This window comes from Myotis myotis, unplaced genomic scaffold (genome assembly GCF_014108235.1).
Source record: "Myotis myotis isolate mMyoMyo1 unplaced genomic scaffold, mMyoMyo1.p scaffold_m19_p_9, whole genome shotgun sequence".
NCBI classification, from domain to species: domain Eukaryota; kingdom Metazoa; phylum Chordata; class Mammalia; order Chiroptera; family Vespertilionidae; genus Myotis; species Myotis myotis.
Genome location: NW_023416401.1, coordinates 36543377 through 36561015, shown reverse-complemented (window position 1 = coordinate 36561015; position 17639 = coordinate 36543377). Strand labels below are relative to the sequence as shown.

Sequence of the window (17639 nt, the reverse complement as noted above, 5' to 3'; positions counted from 1 at the left end):
TGCCTCCATCCATGCGTTGATAGCATTTAGTTCAATTCTGGGAAAAGCATCTTGCTCTCTTTTTAAGTATTGTAATGCTTGACCAAATTGTCTGCAAAAATTACCTGCATCAAAATTAACCTTTCCAATTTTGCAGATTTGGTCATCCAATTCAACAATGTAAATGGTTTGATGGCCTTTGTTATTATTTTTTGTAAAAGGCAATGAATAATGAGCTCCCAGGGTGTCATTGGGGCTTATTCACACTTGCGAATGATTAACTACCCAAGACTCTTGAACTGCAGAGCCAGTTTTAAAGGCCCCATATACAACTTCATCCTATTTTAGATCCCTGCTATGGAGAGGGGGCATAGAGTATTTGCAAAAATCCTCTCTAACTCAAACCAGACCAAAGTTAAAATGTACAATAATTGAGGATTGGTACATAAATTACATCTATAGTTACAATCCACTGTATTTAGTAATTAAAAATTTCCTGCCTTGCAAGAAATGTTAAAAGAAGTTCTTTAGAGAGGGGAATATTAGGTAGGCCAGAAACTCAGACCTACTTAAAGGAAGAGCACAGAAGAAGAAATAAGTGAAGGTAAAATAAAATGATGATATAGGCCCTCTGTACCAGTCAATGACTGGACACTTGCCTTCACTAACTTCACTTCAAGTGGCCCTCTCTCTCTCTCTCTCTCTCTCTCTCTCAGTTCAGGCTTGTACAAAAAAAAAAGTAGAAGATGAAAAAAAAATAGCCTGCTTACCATGTACAGAATCCCATTCCCTTCCCCATTCTCTTCCTCCAAAGATAGCCATTGCTAATATTTCCTTGAGTATCATTTTAAAAAATATAGGCATAAAAATTTTTACACAAAAGGGATAATACTATAGTTTTCTGTACCTTGCTTAAAAATATAGCCCTAATCAACATAGTATATTATTAACCTTCTCATACCAGCTCAATCCAATTTACTTAATTGTAATTACAATTTTTATGATTTTTAAAAAACCGTTTTTGTTTATTTGGATTCCTTTGCCCAACTTTTTTAAAACAGAATTCTTTCCGATGGTTTTTATGAGCTCTTCATATATTAGGTACATTGGTCTGATGATGCCTGCCAGGTGCTGCAAGTACTTTGCTTTTGAAAATTTTATGGGATTTCCCCTCAAACACAGTTAAAAAAAACAAACAAACAACAAAACAAAAACAAAATGCTTATAAACATTTACATATTTTATTCTTTCTCAATTTTGTGTCCTGATTGGAAAGGTCTTCTCCATTCCAAGATCATATTCATGCCCCACGCTACTGACTTTTTGGACAGGATAATTTCCTGTGGACGTCAGTGCTGTGTGTAGCAGCGTGTTTAGCAGCCATCCCTGGCCTCTATCCTCCAGAGGCCAGTGGCTTCCCCCCTATCTAGTGACGACCAAATGTCTCCAAACAATGTCAAATGTCCCTGGGAGGCCAACTCGCCACATACACACCCTCTGGAAAATCACTGTTCTAGAACATATTTAGTGTATTTTAAGTTACTTTAATATTTCAATCTTTAACTCAATGAATTTTATTTTTGTTAAAGGAGACAGAGATCCAGCTTCATTTTCAACTAAAAGTAGTCAATTATCCAATTCAATTATCCCTGATCTGAAAAGCCACCTTTGCCAAAATCTCCATCTCTCTCTGTATTCTAATGTCTCATTGTTCTTTGTTTCCTTTTTATTCTCAGTACAAAACTTTTACATTGTAATTATTATCAACGTCAAAACACACTTTAATGTTTGGAGGGGCTTTCCCTATCCTCCCCCACCCTACTTTCTCTTTTAGAATTTCCCCAGCTATTGTGAGATCTTTAATTTTTATGAACTGTGGCCATTACAAAAAAAAAAAAAAATCCTGTTGGTATTTTAATGGAAATTGCTTTGAATTTAAAGATTGATTGGGGGAAAATAAACATCCTTCTCCTTTCACTACTAAATCTTGCTAAAAACAATGTTATAGTTTTTATTTTACTTAAGTCTTCCTTCATGTCTCTCCGTAGAATTTTAAAGTTTTCCTCATAAAACTTGCACCTATTTCTTGTTAATTTCATTCCTGGATATTTCGTCGTTTTGTTGCCATTATAAATGGGTCCTTTATAGCTTTAGGAAGATAAATGGACACATGTGAATGGATTAACTACATTCATGGAAGTAGGAAAAAGGGAATAAGTTAACATCTGGTATGATATCTGAAAGTCTTTTTAGTGGGAGTCACAGGAAAATAAACAAGTTAATAGTCAAATAGCAAAATACTGTAACTTAAAGTGAGGTGTTACGGAAGAAATAAAGGGTTGAGCTAGATCTGTGGTTCTCAAGCAGAGATGATCCTCACCCCACCCACACCAACCCCACCCCAGCCCATTTCCATCCCCTCTGGAGGACCTCTGGCAATGCCTGGGCTGTTTTTTTGTTTGTGACAACTTGGGGGATGGGTGTTACTGACAAGTATTGGTTAGGGCCAGGATGCTGCTAAACATTCTACAATACACAACAAAGATTATCCAGCTCCAATTGTTAATAGAACTGTGGTTGAGACGCTGAGGTGGACGGTAGCATTGAGGATACCTACATTTAGGTCAGGATATCACAGACTCCTGGGACCATCCCAGGCCCAGTCGACTTAAAAAGAGGAAGTAAGAAGACATCCCTTACATTTGTGTGTAGTATACATATGCACATTTGGAGAGTGGAGAGTAATTACGGTCTTTCACATTTAACTTTGTGTACTTGTTTCTTGCTTGAATTTTTTTAGCACTTTTTCTTTTTAAAAAATGAGAAAAGAACACAAATCACAAAAAGCTATTAGGTTGGAAGAGAGCCTTTTGTAAAACTACTGGTAGATTTCAAAGAAGAGATTTTGAAGCAATCGCCACACATGATCAGTAGGCCCTGATACCATCATCTGTGCTTAAAATCTGTTTTATATACTGCCTTCCACATCTATTGGATCTTCCAAGAAAGAATGACAGAGAACACCTGACTTAAAGCCAGGCAATTTATGCCCCGCACTTGGTTTTATACCTTTTAGCTTTGTTATATTTGGGTGTTAAGTTATATTGACTTTAGAGAAAAATAATAACATACTTCACTGTACTATTAAGTAAGGCCACCTAAGTGTTTCATAGACTGTAAAGCACACTACAGATGTATGATGAGGCCAAAAGAGGGCAAAGGCTGTACTCAAATTATCTCTTTACTCGGTCCCCTTGAGTCCAAGGCGCTAGGCAAAGGAAAAGGAGGACTGGGCTACAGAGGAAAAAGGATGGGAAGAGAAGTGCAGGCTAGGAGAAAAGTGATTACCTACTAATTACATTATTCATTACTAATTACATTATTCATGTAATTAAGAGATGGAGACAATCCTGATGGGGTCGATAAAAATCATAAGAGGGTTGTAGCCCCACACCAGGCCCCTGAAAAGACTATGGTCAGCTTTCTTTAAGTAGTCCCAGCCCCCACACCTGAGATGTGAAGCGATAACTATAAAATCCTTGTGCGAGCCCAGCAGTCTACATATATGTTTTTAAAAAATATCTGTCCCCCAGAGATTAGAAGCAAAAGGGATGGATACAAGGCTGAGTGAGCATCGTTCCTCCACCTAGGACAGGGCCGGATGGAATTCTTGCTTGATCAATGGTTGTTTAGATTAATGAAATACATTCTGCAATTACTTCCTGGACCTGGCATCAAAATAACTGGATGTATTGATACATTTTTCTGGCTTTTGTGCCTTTGAAGGGTTTGCAGGCTGTGAAAAGTAACTTTAACAACTGTTTCTTTTCTTGGCCTTGAGACAGCTTGAGAAGATAAGACACCCATTGGAACGAAGTATGCCTGGAGGGGAAAAAATAATAGTGAAAAACGTTTATCAGCAGCCTTCTCGAGCACCAGTTTTCCAACTTAATTAACTTTCATATGAACTCAGCAAATAATATGTAGCACATGTAAATCCATATACTTTTATTAATTAAAAAAAAATTTAGCACTGGAAAAAAATCCTGTCATTGGATCAGTTTTACAGAGAGGCGCTAGGTGGGCACTAGAATTGACAGAGCCAGAACTAAAAGTTGCTTTTCCACCTTGGGAAAAGCAAATACCGTTAACAAAAAATATCCTAAGCAATTGCTGATTTTTCTTGCCTGTGTTATGCAGACTCCAGGCACTTCTCAGAACGAACCAACGTTTCAAAGCCCCAAACAAGTTTGGGAACGAGCCCTGGGGGTGGGGACCTCTACCAGGGGAGTGCTCACCCCGACAGGTGCCCGGGTTCCTCTTCGGACCGTCTCACCAGCTTTAATAATTGCTTTGATATTATGCGCTCCAGCAAAAGGCGAGCATTGGCCGGATCAAGCCGGACCTCCAGCGAGAGCGTTTAAAGTTCCACTATTTCCTCTTCGCTATTTGAAAGAAATCACGTGCGCCCCTCCCCCTGCCCCTAAAGTTTGTCTTCTAGCCAAACTTCTAGCCAAAGTTTGTCTTCGCTTCCTCTCTCGGTTTCCAACTCAGTTGCCAGAGAATCGCCGTCATTAGCCAAGTTCATTTAGACGAGAAGGTGCCTTTGTGTACAGAATGAGAGCCATCGCGTGGCCAAGGATAACCACGCGGAAGAAGGAAACCTTTTTTGTCGCGAGCTGCTGCCAGCGGCCAGGAGGCGTGTTTTGTCGAGTGGCCGAGGCCGCTGTCGAAGTTAGCAAACAAAGCGTCTCCCCAGTAACCGCCGGCCTCCAGCCAAGGCTGCTGCCACTCAGGCCGCGGCGTGGGCCCCTCCTCCCGCGTCTCCTCCCGCCCTCCCGTCCCCAGCGGATGTGAGCCACCAATCCCTGCAACAAACAAGCCTTCAAACGCCGGCTCGCAGCGGCCCCCAACGGGCGGCCCCCGCCCCGGCCCGGCCCCACATCTGTCCCGCTCGCGGGCGCAGCAGCTGCTTCATCTCCAGCCAGGTCCCGGGGAGGAGCTGCGCCCAGCAAGTTGCAGGGGTCCGTTCAGGGCGCTGCTTTGCCCCGGGACCAAGTTTATTCGCTTTGTCCTTTCAGAAGTGTGTTCTCTTCGGTGCTGATCAGTCGGCAAACCACTGAAGGAAAAAAAAAATCGTGAGGTCGCTGCCTGCTTAAAGTGACGCTTTCCTCCTTGTTTATTCATTTTAAGTCCTGTAATTGGAAAAACCACCCAAGCTTTGTAAACTCTGGCCTCAATTCACTCTGCTGGCGGGGGTGTCTTTTTTTGGGGGGGGGGGGGTGAGTGGGTGGGAGGCTGGCTTTAATTTAATCCGAAAACAGAGGCTCCAAAGTCTAGTTAGTCATCGTTTGGCTGCCTTCTTCCTCGGGTTTAACCTTATTTCCACGGAGCGAGTCCTGCCGGGTTCTCCATTGAGGTTACAAAACAAAAAGAGCACAGAGCCGAAACTGGAGGCCGGCTCGGGCGCTGACGTCTCCACCCGGGTTATTTACGTTGGGGGTTTTTTCTCTTTTAAGTGACGGTGAAAGTCGCACTGTGGCCTGTGACAGTTCGTTTACTTCAAAGCAACGGGACACACACGGGGAAACTCGGCTCGGAGGAGAGGGCGGGGAGGGGGTATGCGTTTCTTGGAATCAGCCAAACAGGATCTGGTCTTTGAAAAGGGTACTTTCGTCAAGGACTCCTGTTGGAGTCTTCCTCAACCAAAACAAACCTACAGGAGCATGTGTTTTTCCCCTCCATGACTAGTCTGAAATATCCGATGAGAGAAGGGGCCCCCTAGCAGGGCTGAAGTCATAAAAGCAGACTTGACCGAAACAGACTTGACCGAGCAGCCCCGGTGCGGTTCCCGCCGTTTCCTACAGGCGGCAGCTGCCCGGGTCCGAGCGTGGGAGAGGCAGGCCGGGAGGCGGCGGGACGGGCGGCGCGGAGTTTTAAAGAGCATGTGAGCATGACAAGTGTGCGCCGCAACGTGTTCGATTTCGAAACTGCCTTGCAATCCGGCCCGGAACTCGCAGCGTTAGCCCCGGGGCACAGTCATTCTCCCCGGGTGTCTGTGTCTCACCCCCCCCCCCCCCCTCGGCCCCGCACGGTCGACGGGGGAGGAAGAGCCCCCGGAGGAGAAGGGTGCGCCGCGCCGCGCCCGCGAGCCCATGGCAGCCGCGCGTTCGGGAAGAAGTTGGTTCTTGTCCCGAATACTTTCCCTCGGTGCCCCGCCCCTTGAATCAGAAGCGGCCGTCTCATCCCGCGGCCCGAGCCGGGACTGGAGTGTGGGGCAGCTGTCAAAAACGAAGGGGGGGTGAGGTGTGCTTTTCTTCCCGGGGGTCGAGGAGAGGAAGGAGGGGGCGGCCCGACCTCCATCTGTGGCAGCTTCCTAACCAAACACACCTTCGTCTGCCCCGGGAAGAAAGGCCCCAAGGAGAAACGCGGGGCACTCGGCTGGGGTGGCCGCGGCCCCACGAGGGATGCGGGAGGCGTGCGCGCCGCAGGGAGGAAGGATCGCGTTTCTGGGCTCCGCCGCCCCCACCCGGGACCGGTAACAGCGGCCCCCGGGGGCGCGGAGTGAGGCGGCGTGGCCGCGGCCCGCGTGCAGCCCTCCCCGGCAGGAAGGTGCGGGGGAGGGGCGGGGAGCGGCGGGCGGGGGACGGGGCGGGCGGCTGGGGGCGGAGGCAGGACCTCCTGTACCTTCCCCTCCTCGCCTCTCACTCTGACAGCGCCGAGGTGCGCCGATCGGGAGCGGGGAACAAAGGAGCGGCGTGGGGAGGGGAGCGCGCTGGGCGAGCGAGAGCCCCCGGCCGGCTGCCAGGAGGTCCCGGCAGGAGGAAGCCCAAGTGTCACTTGAATTCCGCCCAAGAAGCGGGCGCCTGCGATCCGAGCGCCGGGGCCGCACTCACTGCTGGAGCTCGTCCTGCAAGTTCCCGGAGCGCCCTCCGGGGAGGACAGCCGCTGGCCCCCGGCGCTCCCGCTCCCGCCCGCGCCCCCGACACCCCGGCGGTGCCCCGCGCTGGAAGGGGAGCTCCAGGATGAAGAGCAAGAAAGGTAAGGCTCCGCCGGCTGCCGCCCCGCGGGCGCGTGTCCCGGGGAAGCGTGCGCGCCGGCCGGGCTCGGGGCGAGAGTGACTTTGTGGACTTGCCAGCCCCGCGCTCCCCGGCTGGGACCGCGCCGGCCCCTTTGTTGAGGCCGCGGCTGAAACGGCAGTGGCCGCGCTCCTTCGAGACACAGCACGAGGGGCGGTGGTGGGGAGACGGGCCTCCACGCCGCTGGCACGTTGTCAAAAAAACACACGCTCGCCGCCTTGTTTGTGCGCCTCCAACTTTCATTGTCTCAGCCCACGCCCCACGCTTCCCGAGTCGCCGCGTGGCTTCTCGCGGGTTCTCCGGGGCGGGGAGTTCTGAGGGTCCTACTCCAGGGGTACCCCCCCGCGCCCCGCTTTCCCCGTCGCGACCGGCGGCAGCCAGGAGCGCGCCTTTGTCTGAAAGTTGGGCTTGGATTCCGGGGTTCCCACTCCCCCCCGTCCCCCCCAGCTGGGCCCGGGCACTCTCTTCTCGGGGGATGGGGGTGTTTTCACAATCAAAAGGAATGCGGCTCCGACCCCCGGGTCGCCCTCGGGGGTGGGAAACGCCGGGAAGCGGGTCTGGGACATTCCCGGCCGCTCCAGGTTTTCCCACGGAGAGTGCGGGGCGGGATGGAGAGTTAGGGCCGCGGGCAGGCAACACACACACACACACACACACACCCCACACCCACACCCCCACCCCCGGGACGAGCCCGCGTCCGACAAGCAGGCTTGGTTGTAAGTGCAGAGCGAGGCTGTCATTGTTTCCACGAAACGTTCTGGAAGCCGTACAACTAAAACTTGCCGGCAGTCTGGCTTAAAAACAAAACACACACGAGAAAGAAGAAGGGGGGAAAAAGGCCTGCCACCACGAAAGGTCAGAAATGTTCGCTCCCTCTCGAAGTGAACTTTTGAGCTCCTGGCGGGGGGCGGGGGTACCCCGAATGTTCCGTCGTGGGCCCCGTGGGCTTTTCTGTTGTGATTTATGCGAAGTGGCTCAAAACAGAAGTTAGTCGCTGGGGAAGCCGCGGGGGAGGGGGCGCCGCGCGCAGGCGCAGAAGCGCGCGGAGTTTCCGCGGCCCCGCATTCTTCCAGGCGGCCCCGCGGGGACAGTTAGAACAATACGGGCCGAACGCCGCCCCCCGCCCCCCGCCCGGCTCCGGCCCGGCCCGCCCCGGGGTGCTGTGCTCGGGCTGCCGGCCCGGGGGCCTTGGAAACCCGCCTCACCTCGTGCTGCACGCGTCCGAGTCGGGCTTTCGTAGCGGTTGGGAGTCGGCGCCCAGCGACCCCCCTCCAGGGACAGTGACAACTCGGCGCGGACAAGTTTGGCCACGTAACGGCGCGGGGAGCACGCGGGTGGCCGCCCCGGAAGGCCATGTCTACTCGGGGAGGACTGACAGGTCTGGACCCTGCCCGGAGGGACTCTCCCGCGGGCGCCGGGACCCCCTGGGATAAGTTGGGGTGTATGTGTGTTGGGAGGGTGAGGAGTGGTGCTGGTGAGCCCACTGCAAAGCTGGGCTTCCGCGGGGGCCGGGCGCCCCGCATTGTTCGGGCGCTGCTGGGGGAAGCGTTGTAGCTTCCCCGACCCCCCCCCCCCCCCCGGCGCCCCAAAGCCTTCCCGAGTCCCCGCCCCCACCAGGCCGGCCGTTGGGTCTCCCCCCCGCCCCCCGCCCCTCTCCTGCCCAGGTACCGCCGGGCGTCCCTCGCCGATTCCCCGCACTTTAGGGTGCCTACCCGCCCCCGCCCCCGGCAACTTTTGCCTCCTCCCCCCCCCCCCCCGCTCCCATTATCCCTCGGTCCTTCCGCGGCACTCGGTGCCTCCGGTCGCCCCCTTTCCCCGCCGGCCGCAGGACTGGGGGCTCGGAGTCGGCAGCCCGGGGCGCCGGGCCCTCCGCGGAGCGCCGACTCCTGGAAACAATGAGAGGTGCGTGTGGGGGAAACTTTGCGCCGGGCGCGGCCCGGCTGCCTCACCTTTTTAGGTTTTCTGGGTAAATCCCCCGGGGTGGGCAGCCCCCTCAGAAGGTGGAGGTTCTCGGCACCGTCTCCGGTTTCCTGTAACCCGAGAGCCCCGCGGGCCGGTGGTGCTCACGCCGCCGTCGGAGGGGCCGAGTTCGGTGCGGGCGGAGGGAGCCGCCGAACAAAAGCTAAAAGCCGGCCGCCCGGGCCCCCTCCCCGCGGCCGCCGCGGCCCCGCCACCCCGCGCCGGCTACTGGGGGGCCGCGCTCCGAGCCGCCCAGCGAGGACTCTGGAAGAAATCTCCCCCCCCCCCGCCCCCCGGTCCCTCTCGGCTTGGACTATTGTTTGTCTTATAAAAGTCCGTTTTCAAGTTTTCTTGAAAACAAAATCACCTTCAACTCCATCGCAGAGCCCGGGCTTTGGGAAGACTGAAAAGTGATCATAGGGTCTCGTCTTAGAGAGCAGAGGGTGCCGAAAAGAGCCCCCCAAAGGCCCTAAGCCACGCAGAAAGGGGCTCCTTGAGGAAACCCCCGAAGTCTCAGCTCGTCCTTCCTGACCGTGGGATTCTTGCGATAACGTTGTTCTGTGGCTGCTCCTCGGCGGGGGTACGATTCCTGTCGCTTCTGAGCTGTTCTGGGCGGGCAGGGAGTCTGTTAGGCTAGGCTTGCCTTTTCCTAATTGTGCCTTAAACTTTTCCTTCGATTATGTGAATCTGCGTCTAGGTTCCTGCCTCTTCTAGGGATCCAACCACTGCTCCCAGCTCCCTTTCGGAAAGGAGAGGGTTGCTTTACAGACGGTGGGAGCCCTGGGCCATCTTCCCAAACAACATTCCCTTGTATGTGGATGGAGAGAAGGCGGCCTGTGATCCCACACCCCTCCCCCCAGCCACATATTTTTAAAAAGTGTAAGCAGAGAGCAGGACGTTTGGAAACCAGTCGTAACCGGGAAACTTTTCAAAGGCTCTGTTACAATAGGAAATGAGTAACGTGGAAAAGTCTTTTTGTTTTTCCAAGTTGAGCCACAATCCGGAGGGAGAGTTTTAATGAAAATAGTCCTGACAGCAGCAAACGTGGGTGAAATATCAGCTGCTGTAGCCAAGAAACTGAAGTCTTGACTTCCTGTTACTTCAGCTTTTGTGCACATATTGGAAATATTTGTTAAGAGGTCCAGAGGCCTGGCACTCATTTGTTTAAATGAACTGAGAACAGAGTCAAGTCGCCCTGCAGTTGGGTGTTGCTTAACTGAAACCTGCTTTTGTGTGTCATTAACCTGTTGTAAAAGCTCAGGCTTCTTGTCAAACTGAAGCCGATCGAAGTGCAGGCTTCAGGGTCTTTTTGTTGTTGTTTTAAATTCTTTGTTATTATCAACTTACAGTTGAGAATTCACTGTTTAATGAGCAAATTTTCACACTTTTAAAAAAATTTATAAAAGGGAGGGGGGTAATAGCTTTGAAAAGAAGGTCTGGCTTTTCAGACATTGAGGAGTTTAAACAAATTTGCTTTAGTTACTCAAGTATTTAAAAGTTAGAGTTAAAAAGCTAGATTTCTTTGCAAATATAAAATGTACTCATTTATAATTTATTAAGTTGTGTTTTTTTTTATGAAGAGCTCTTCACCCAAATTTTAATATGGGTTTAAAATTTTTCTCATCTTTTCAACAGTGAAAGCAGTTTCGGTTTTAAATGTACCTCTTTTTCTTTTAAAGCAGTTTAATGAGCCTTTGGGGGTGGGTAGCTCAGTTGGTTAGAGTGTCGTCCCCATGCTCCACAAGGTTTTGGGGTTCCATCCCTGGCCAGGCCATATACAAGAATCAACCAAGGAATGCATAAATAAGTGGAACAACAAATCAATGTTTCTCTCTTTCTCCCCCTTTCTATCTCTCTAAAATCAATAAATAAGTTTAAAAAAAATAAAGCAGTTTAATGAAAGCTTCTGGGAAGGGAAACATCAAATACATGGGGTTAACATTTAGGATTCTTCTGTGATTGGTTTATTGATGGCTGTTTAATAAGGCTTGAGCTAAAGTGAATTTGCAAGTTCATTCTGCTCCTTTTTTTTTAAATTAAATTTATTGGGGCGACATTGGTCAATATGATCATGTAGGTTTCAGGTGTGGGTTTTTGTTACTCATCCTGCTCTTTTGTTAGAACTTGGTTTACTTGGTCTTAGGAAGGTCCTGCCTTTTCTGTGGACACTGGCCAATACCTTCTGCCCCCTGCGGTCCAAAACTGACCATGTGTCACCAAATAAAGTCAGACTCAACTAACTGGGGAGTATCTCATCAACAAACCTTTGAATGGATAATTCTTTGAGTTTCATTGTGTTAAAAGGCTTTAAAAGGATGTGTGTGTTTTTTAAAAAAATCCTCAAGTACAGCTGAAACCGGTTTGGCTCAGTGGATAGAGCGTCAGCCTGCGGACTGAGAGGTCCCGGGTTCGATTCCGGTCAAGGGCATGTACCTGGGTTGCGGGCACATCCCCGGTGGGGGATGTGCAAGAGGCAGCTGATCGATGTTTCTCTCTCATCGATGTTTCTAACTCTCTCTATCTCTCTCCCTTCGTCTCTGTGAAAAATCAATAAAATATATTAAAAAAAAAAATCCTCAAGTACATTGAGTGGTTTATCACTGTGAGGAATATTCTGTTTTTATTTCCTATCCAGGCAAACCACTCAATTAAGTTTGCATCAACAAAGTTAAGAATGCCTAACTTTAAATTTTGTGTCAGTTTAATAAATTTTCTTTATGTAGAAGTACTGTTAGGTTCAAGCATGCACTAGTTTATGACTCATTTATATCCTTAAAATTTTAGATCAATACATTCTAAGAGTTGCCCATGTTCTTTGTGTTGTTGTGGGGGTGTGCGCGTGGGTGTATGTGTGTGTGTGCGCGCGCGTGGGTGTATGTGTGTGTGTTTAATAGCGTATAAAGTTCTAAATTATGTTTAAATGTCTAAAAGGGCCAGGTCTGAATTTTTATTGAACTCAGTCTGTGTGTGATTTGAATATCCTTTAATGGTGTGTGAATTCTTAAAATTTCTGGTGGGATTAAAGTACTTACAGACAAGAGATTTTCCTTTGGGATTGCATATTCAGGGTTGTTGTTTTCTTGTCATATAATTAAGACAACTCTGCTTATTGATACCTCCTGTTCTAGGTTCAGATTAATCTGGCAGTAGAAATTTATATGAAATTTAAATTTTTATTCAGTTAAGGCATCTCTGACCTTTTACTAATAGAAAAATATTTTTTGTGCAACAACACTAAAAACTTCATTGGTTGTTTGTATTTACTAAATAGCGACCAGTACTGGCCATTAAAAGTGGTGTTGAATAAATGTAAGGAGCCATGAAAAAGAAATGACCATGGAATTGGCAGAAACTTTAGACATGCATTTTATCTTTAGAATACTAACTGGGTTAAGAGTGTGATTTTCCCTCATATCAGTGAAAGAAATGTACAGATATTCCCTTTTTATTTCAAACCTTCAGTGGAAGAAGGAAGAATAGCATTTAAAATGTACAATAGAACACTCATTAGATTTATCCTAGATTAGCAATGACTTCAAAGAGGTTGTTAGACACATTCCATCTGTTGTAGCACCTTTCCTGATGCACAGGTGGCAAGCTGTTATTCACTTGGGGTGGGGCTTTGTCTCCTCTGTTGGATTACAAGAAGGACTTTTCTGAGGATCATTCCAAAGGAATGTGAAAAGTTGAATCCTAGCGGAGTGGGCACGAAAGGGCATCCGACGACTGGTTGAGAATCTAGAATGTGCCTCTAGTCAAATTACTCTGGAGCCTTTACATGTGCTCTGGTATTTCAGGACAGAAAACACTCACTGGTCCTTCCCCTGCCTCTCAGTAGTTGAGAAAACATGTTTACACTGAATGGTCAAAAGAGATGAGTTTTGCATTAGGTGCTCTGCTGATGAAACCGGTTGACGGCTGGCCTTTGTCCTTTCCTAGGTGTTGTCGCCTCCGGCAGTGAGACCGAGGATGATGACAGCATGGACATCCCCTTGGACCTTTCCTCTTCTGCCGGCTCAGGCAAGAGACGGAGAAGGGGCAACCTGCCCAAGGAATCTGTGCAGATTCTCCGAGATTGGCTGTATGAGCACCGATACAATGCCTATCCCTCAGAGCAAGAAAAAGCATTGCTGTCCCAGCAAACACGTCTATCTACACTACAGGTGGGGAAAAAAAACGTGGTATATGCACTCAGGTTTCTTTCTTTTCCCCCTAAAGTCATTTTATAGCATTCCTGTATGTCAAGTCATTAAGTGCCTCCTGACTCAAAAGCTTGGGGTGGGGGATATCTCTTAAACTTTCTAGTGCTGATAGCTAATAACTGGCTATTTAGAGAAACAAACACTTGACAGTCATCTGTCAAATAACATTTCCTTTAATGCCTAAAAGAGCCTTCCTTTGTGCAACAATCATAAAAAGGAGGTTAAATCTTACTCTATTACCCAGGAAACTGGTTTGATATTTAAACAAGGACAGACCTCAGTGAGGTAATTCATGTCTGTCTGTTGACACAGTGATTTGAACTGAGAAAAATCAGTAACTTGGGGGAGTGGCCCTTTTCATACAGGAAAGATTTTCCTGTAGTTGATTAACTTCAATGCTGGGCAGTAGGTAATCGGTTAATATGGGGGAGTCAAAAGGTAAACCTCCTTCTCTAAAGTAACTTTTAGACATTTGAGAATTTATACCTTTATTTTCCTCCTGAAAAGGTTTATGGATGATGAGACAAGGGAATTTGTATTGGAGAGAAGCAGGTTTATGATAGGAAGCAGTTTTTTTTCTTGTCTAGGCTCAAATACGTTGGAATAACTTTGTAAGTTCCGATAAGTCTTTTCATGTCTTCTTAAATGCAAAGAGATAATTAAGCATCTATGGAAGGTTCTCAGAACATGTATGCTGAGTGTTAAAGCATACCCAAATCATTTCAGGTCTGTAACTGGTTCATCAACGCCCGCCGAAGGCTCCTCCCTGACATGCTGAGAAAGGATGGCAAAGATCCAAATCAGTTCACAATTTCCCGCCGTGGGGCCAAGATATCTGAAGTGAGCTCTGTGGAGTCAGCAATGGGCATCAAAAACTTCATGCCAGCTCTAGAGGAGAGCCCATTTCATTCCTGTCCTGCTGGACCAAACCCAGCCCTAGGGAGGCCACTGTCCCCTAAGCCGTCGTCTCCGGGATCAATTCTGGCTCGTCCATCAGTGATCTGTCATACCACTGTGACTGCATTGAAAGATGTGCCTTTCTCTCTCTGTCAGCCAGTTGGTGTGGGACAAAACACAGATATACAGCAGATAGCAGCCAGCAACTTTACAGACACCTCCCTCATGTACCCAGAGGACACGTGTAAATCTGGACCAAGCACAAATACACAAAGTGGTCTTTTCAACACTCCTCCTCCTACTCCACCGGACCTCAACCAAGATTTTAGTGGATTTCAGCTTCTAGTGGATGTTGCACTCAAACGGGCTGCAGAAATGGAGCTTCAGGCAAAACTTACAGCTTAACTATTTTCAAGCAAAACAGTTCTAACAAATGTTATGATTGCCGGGGTGATGGCAAGAGATAAATTGCATTATTTTATATATTTTTTTATTAATATTTGCACATGGGATTGTTAAAATGAAGCTTCCTGTTACTGAGATGTCTTCAATGGAATACAGTCATTCCAACAACTATAAACTCAAAGCTACTGTAGAAACAAAGGTTTTTTTTTTTTTTTTAATGTTTCTTGGTAGATTATTCATAATGTGATATGGTTCCCAAGATTATGTGATTCCCCCCTCCCCTTTTTTTTGTTGGTGTTTTTTCAGACTGTGCAATACTTAGAGAACCTATAGCATCTTCTCATTCCCATGTGGAACAGGATGTCCACATACTGTCTAATAAATTTTCAAATTTTTTTCAAACAAGTATGAATCTAGTTGATTGATGCCTTTTTTCATGACACAATAAAGTATTTTGTTTAAAATTTACTGTAACACAGACTGTTTTGTTGAGGGAGGTGCTTTAAAGTGAGTAGGACTATATCACACCAATGAGAGGAAGTTGGGGGGTGGGTTGAGTGTGAGTTGGGGGGTGTCACCAGCTCTTTGAAGAACTTTGGACAATAAGCCAGTATGTATAAACAGGATGTGTGATATTTACTCTTGATAGGAGGCATAAAGCTTTTCTTAAAGCAGGGCAAATTGAAATGAATCATTCCATCAGACTTTAGTTAACCACTCAATCCCTTGGTAATCTGTCCTGCATATTTTAAGACATGGCCAGTGTTGAAAAGAAAGGTCTCAAAGCACCTGATAATGGCTTAAGTTTCCAGAAGTAAACAACCTAAGCAGTCTCTTAATATTACCCCTTTTTCATGTTACCCTTTAAACTTTATTCTTTGGTACAGTTAGATAAGGAGTGTACATTCAAAGACAGCATTATTTGTACAGAAATCACCTTTTAAAACATTTTCTAAAGTGATTAAAACAGGTTCTATCTTTTGTGGGGCTGTTAACTAGGTTTATTTTCTAAGGTCACAGTTTGTGAGAAAATGGTGCCAAACACAAGCGGAGTTTGTTGGGCTAGACTTTATTTATGAAGCCAGGATGGCCAGAAGGGAATTGGTGGTGTTTCTTTCACTTACGGTTGAGCAGATTTGTCACATGCCACAAAACCATTCTTTGTAGTCATGCTTAGTATGAGGTTTCTTTGTTATGACACTCATGTTTTTTTCTAGCCCTGACCCAGCTATGATTCGTCTAAGTTTGAGGAAGCATCAGAGCTTCATCATTGTTTAAAGAATATAGAAAAATTCTTCCAAATTTAAGTTTGCCTAATTTTGAAACTAGAAAGTCCCTACTGTAAAAAGAGCTAAACTCCAAGACTTTTTGAAAATGGAAGAAAAGAACTTACAACCAGGAGGTGTAAGAAAAATAGGTGAGGAAAAGGTGTGCTGCTGTAACCTGGTAAGGGCAGTTTGGAAGGGCACATCAGCCTCAAGTGGGCTGATCCCACCTCAGGGTCATATAAGTAGATAAAACCAAAACTGAAATAAGAGTATATAAAAGGAACAGAATAAACACAAATAAAAATGAGATAGAGGTGATTGAGAATCATTACTTGCTCTAATAGCTAGATCAAAGGCTGAAAGACTTTGAGTACAGATAAGGGAGACCAGCAAATCATAAAAGGCTTTCCCAGTTAAGATGTTTTATGAATCATACCAGAAAGGGGAGAGAAGAAGCCATATGAGTGATTAAAGAAAATGTCAAGGGTTAGATGAAACTCAAAGGTTTAAGAAAAAGATCACCCCAAATTGCCTGTTTTATTTTTTCCCTCTTGAAGTTGATGGATAATAAATGTAATTTTTTTAATAAATGTAATTGGAAAGAAATATATTTTAAAAATTTTAACTCTAAACCAAGTAGAAGTTATTTTTATGCTTAGTATTTGCATTGAACATTTGTATATCTTTTCATTTGCTTATTTTTAACCTATTTTGTTTAAAGTTCATCCCTTTTAGAGAGTGTAGATTTGGGTCTTTTTTATTTAGCCTAATCTGCCTTTTTTTCTTGGTGTTTTCAGTTGATTTACATTTCTGTAATTACTGATATGTTTGGATTTATTTACCATTTGGGGTTTTTTTTTCCTCTGTTACTCTTCCTACCTTTTGGGTTACATGAATATTTTTAGTATTTTGGTTTTACCTTTTCTATTGTTTTACAAACTATACTTTAGCTTTTTAAATTTTTGTTCAATTACAGTTGACTATAGTGGTTGCTCTGGGATTACAATATATATATCTTTAACTTATTACAATCTACTTAGCATTAATATACAACTTCATATATAACCTTCCAACAGTATAGTTCCATTCATTCTCTCCTATTTTCCTTTGTGTTTGATATATATTATGGCTACATGATAAATCCAACAGGGCAATGTTATAATTTTTCCTTTAAACAGTTAAATGTATTACAAAAAGAAAAAAGAGTGTACATATAGTCTTTTGTATTTGCTAAATATTTACCATTTTTGAGGTTCTACATTTGTGTCAGTCCAAATGACATGTCATTTTGCTTCAGCTTAAAGGAATTTCTTGAGACTTGTGTGGGCTTGTGGTGACAAATTGTGTTTTTGTTCATTGAAAATATTTTATCTTTTAAGGGTAGTTTCATTAAAGATAGAATTAGGGGTAGATAATCTTTTTCTATTTTTCATTATTACATCTATTATCTTCGGGCTTACATTGTTTCTTAATATGTTTTTATTAAAAATATTAATGTTTTTATTGATTTTTAGAGAGAGGAAGGGAGAGGGAGAGAGAAACATTGATTGGCTGCCTCTTACATGCCTCCTACTAGGGATCCAGCCAGAAACACCCCCCATGTGCCCTGACCCAGAATTGAACAACAACCTCTCCATGGATGGAACATCATTTAACAAACAGCCACACTGGCCAGGGCTGGCTTCCACTGTTTTTGATGAAACAACAGTTGTCTTTTGTATCATTCTTCTCTTGTATGTAATGTCTTTTTCTCTGGCTCTTTTATTATCGTATTTCAGTACAATGCTGAAGGTTTGTTGAGCTGCTTGGATCAGTAAGTTTACGTTTGGAAAGTTGTGGCCATTTCTTCA

At 46.1% G+C, this 17639-nt stretch overlaps 1 protein-coding gene and 1 long non-coding RNA gene across 4 annotated transcripts; one reads left to right on the top strand and one right to left on the bottom strand.

Annotated features, from left to right (window-relative positions):
- Nucleotides 1–1178: 1178 nt before the first annotated feature.
- On the bottom strand, nt 1179–9194 carry LOC118663005. The gene is made up of 3 exons (XR_004969957.1): nt 9008–9194; nt 4278–5098; nt 1179–3861 (listed from the first exon to the last, which is right to left on the bottom strand). It is a non-coding gene; the product is annotated as an uncharacterized LOC118663005 (long non-coding RNA).
- Nucleotides 6696–14985, top strand: TGIF1 (TGFB induced factor homeobox 1). Of its 3 annotated transcripts, none has more exons than XM_036322228.1 (3): nt 6696–7020; nt 12957–13180; nt 13946–14985. In XM_036322228.1, the coding sequence occupies exons 1-3, from the start codon at nt 7005–7007 to the stop codon at nt 14519–14521; spliced, it is 816 nt and encodes a 271-aa protein (XP_036178121.1). In that variant the 5' UTR covers nt 6696–7004; the 3' UTR covers nt 14522–14985. The 3 variants fall into 3 exon arrangements, with proteins under 3 accessions (XP_036178121.1, XP_036178122.1, XP_036178123.1); XM_036322229.1 differs by lacking the exon at nt 6696–7020 and adding an exon at nt 8204–8436; XM_036322230.1 differs by lacking the exon at nt 6696–7020 and adding an exon at nt 9341–9597.
- The last annotated feature ends 2654 nt before the right edge of the window (nt 14986–17639 follow it).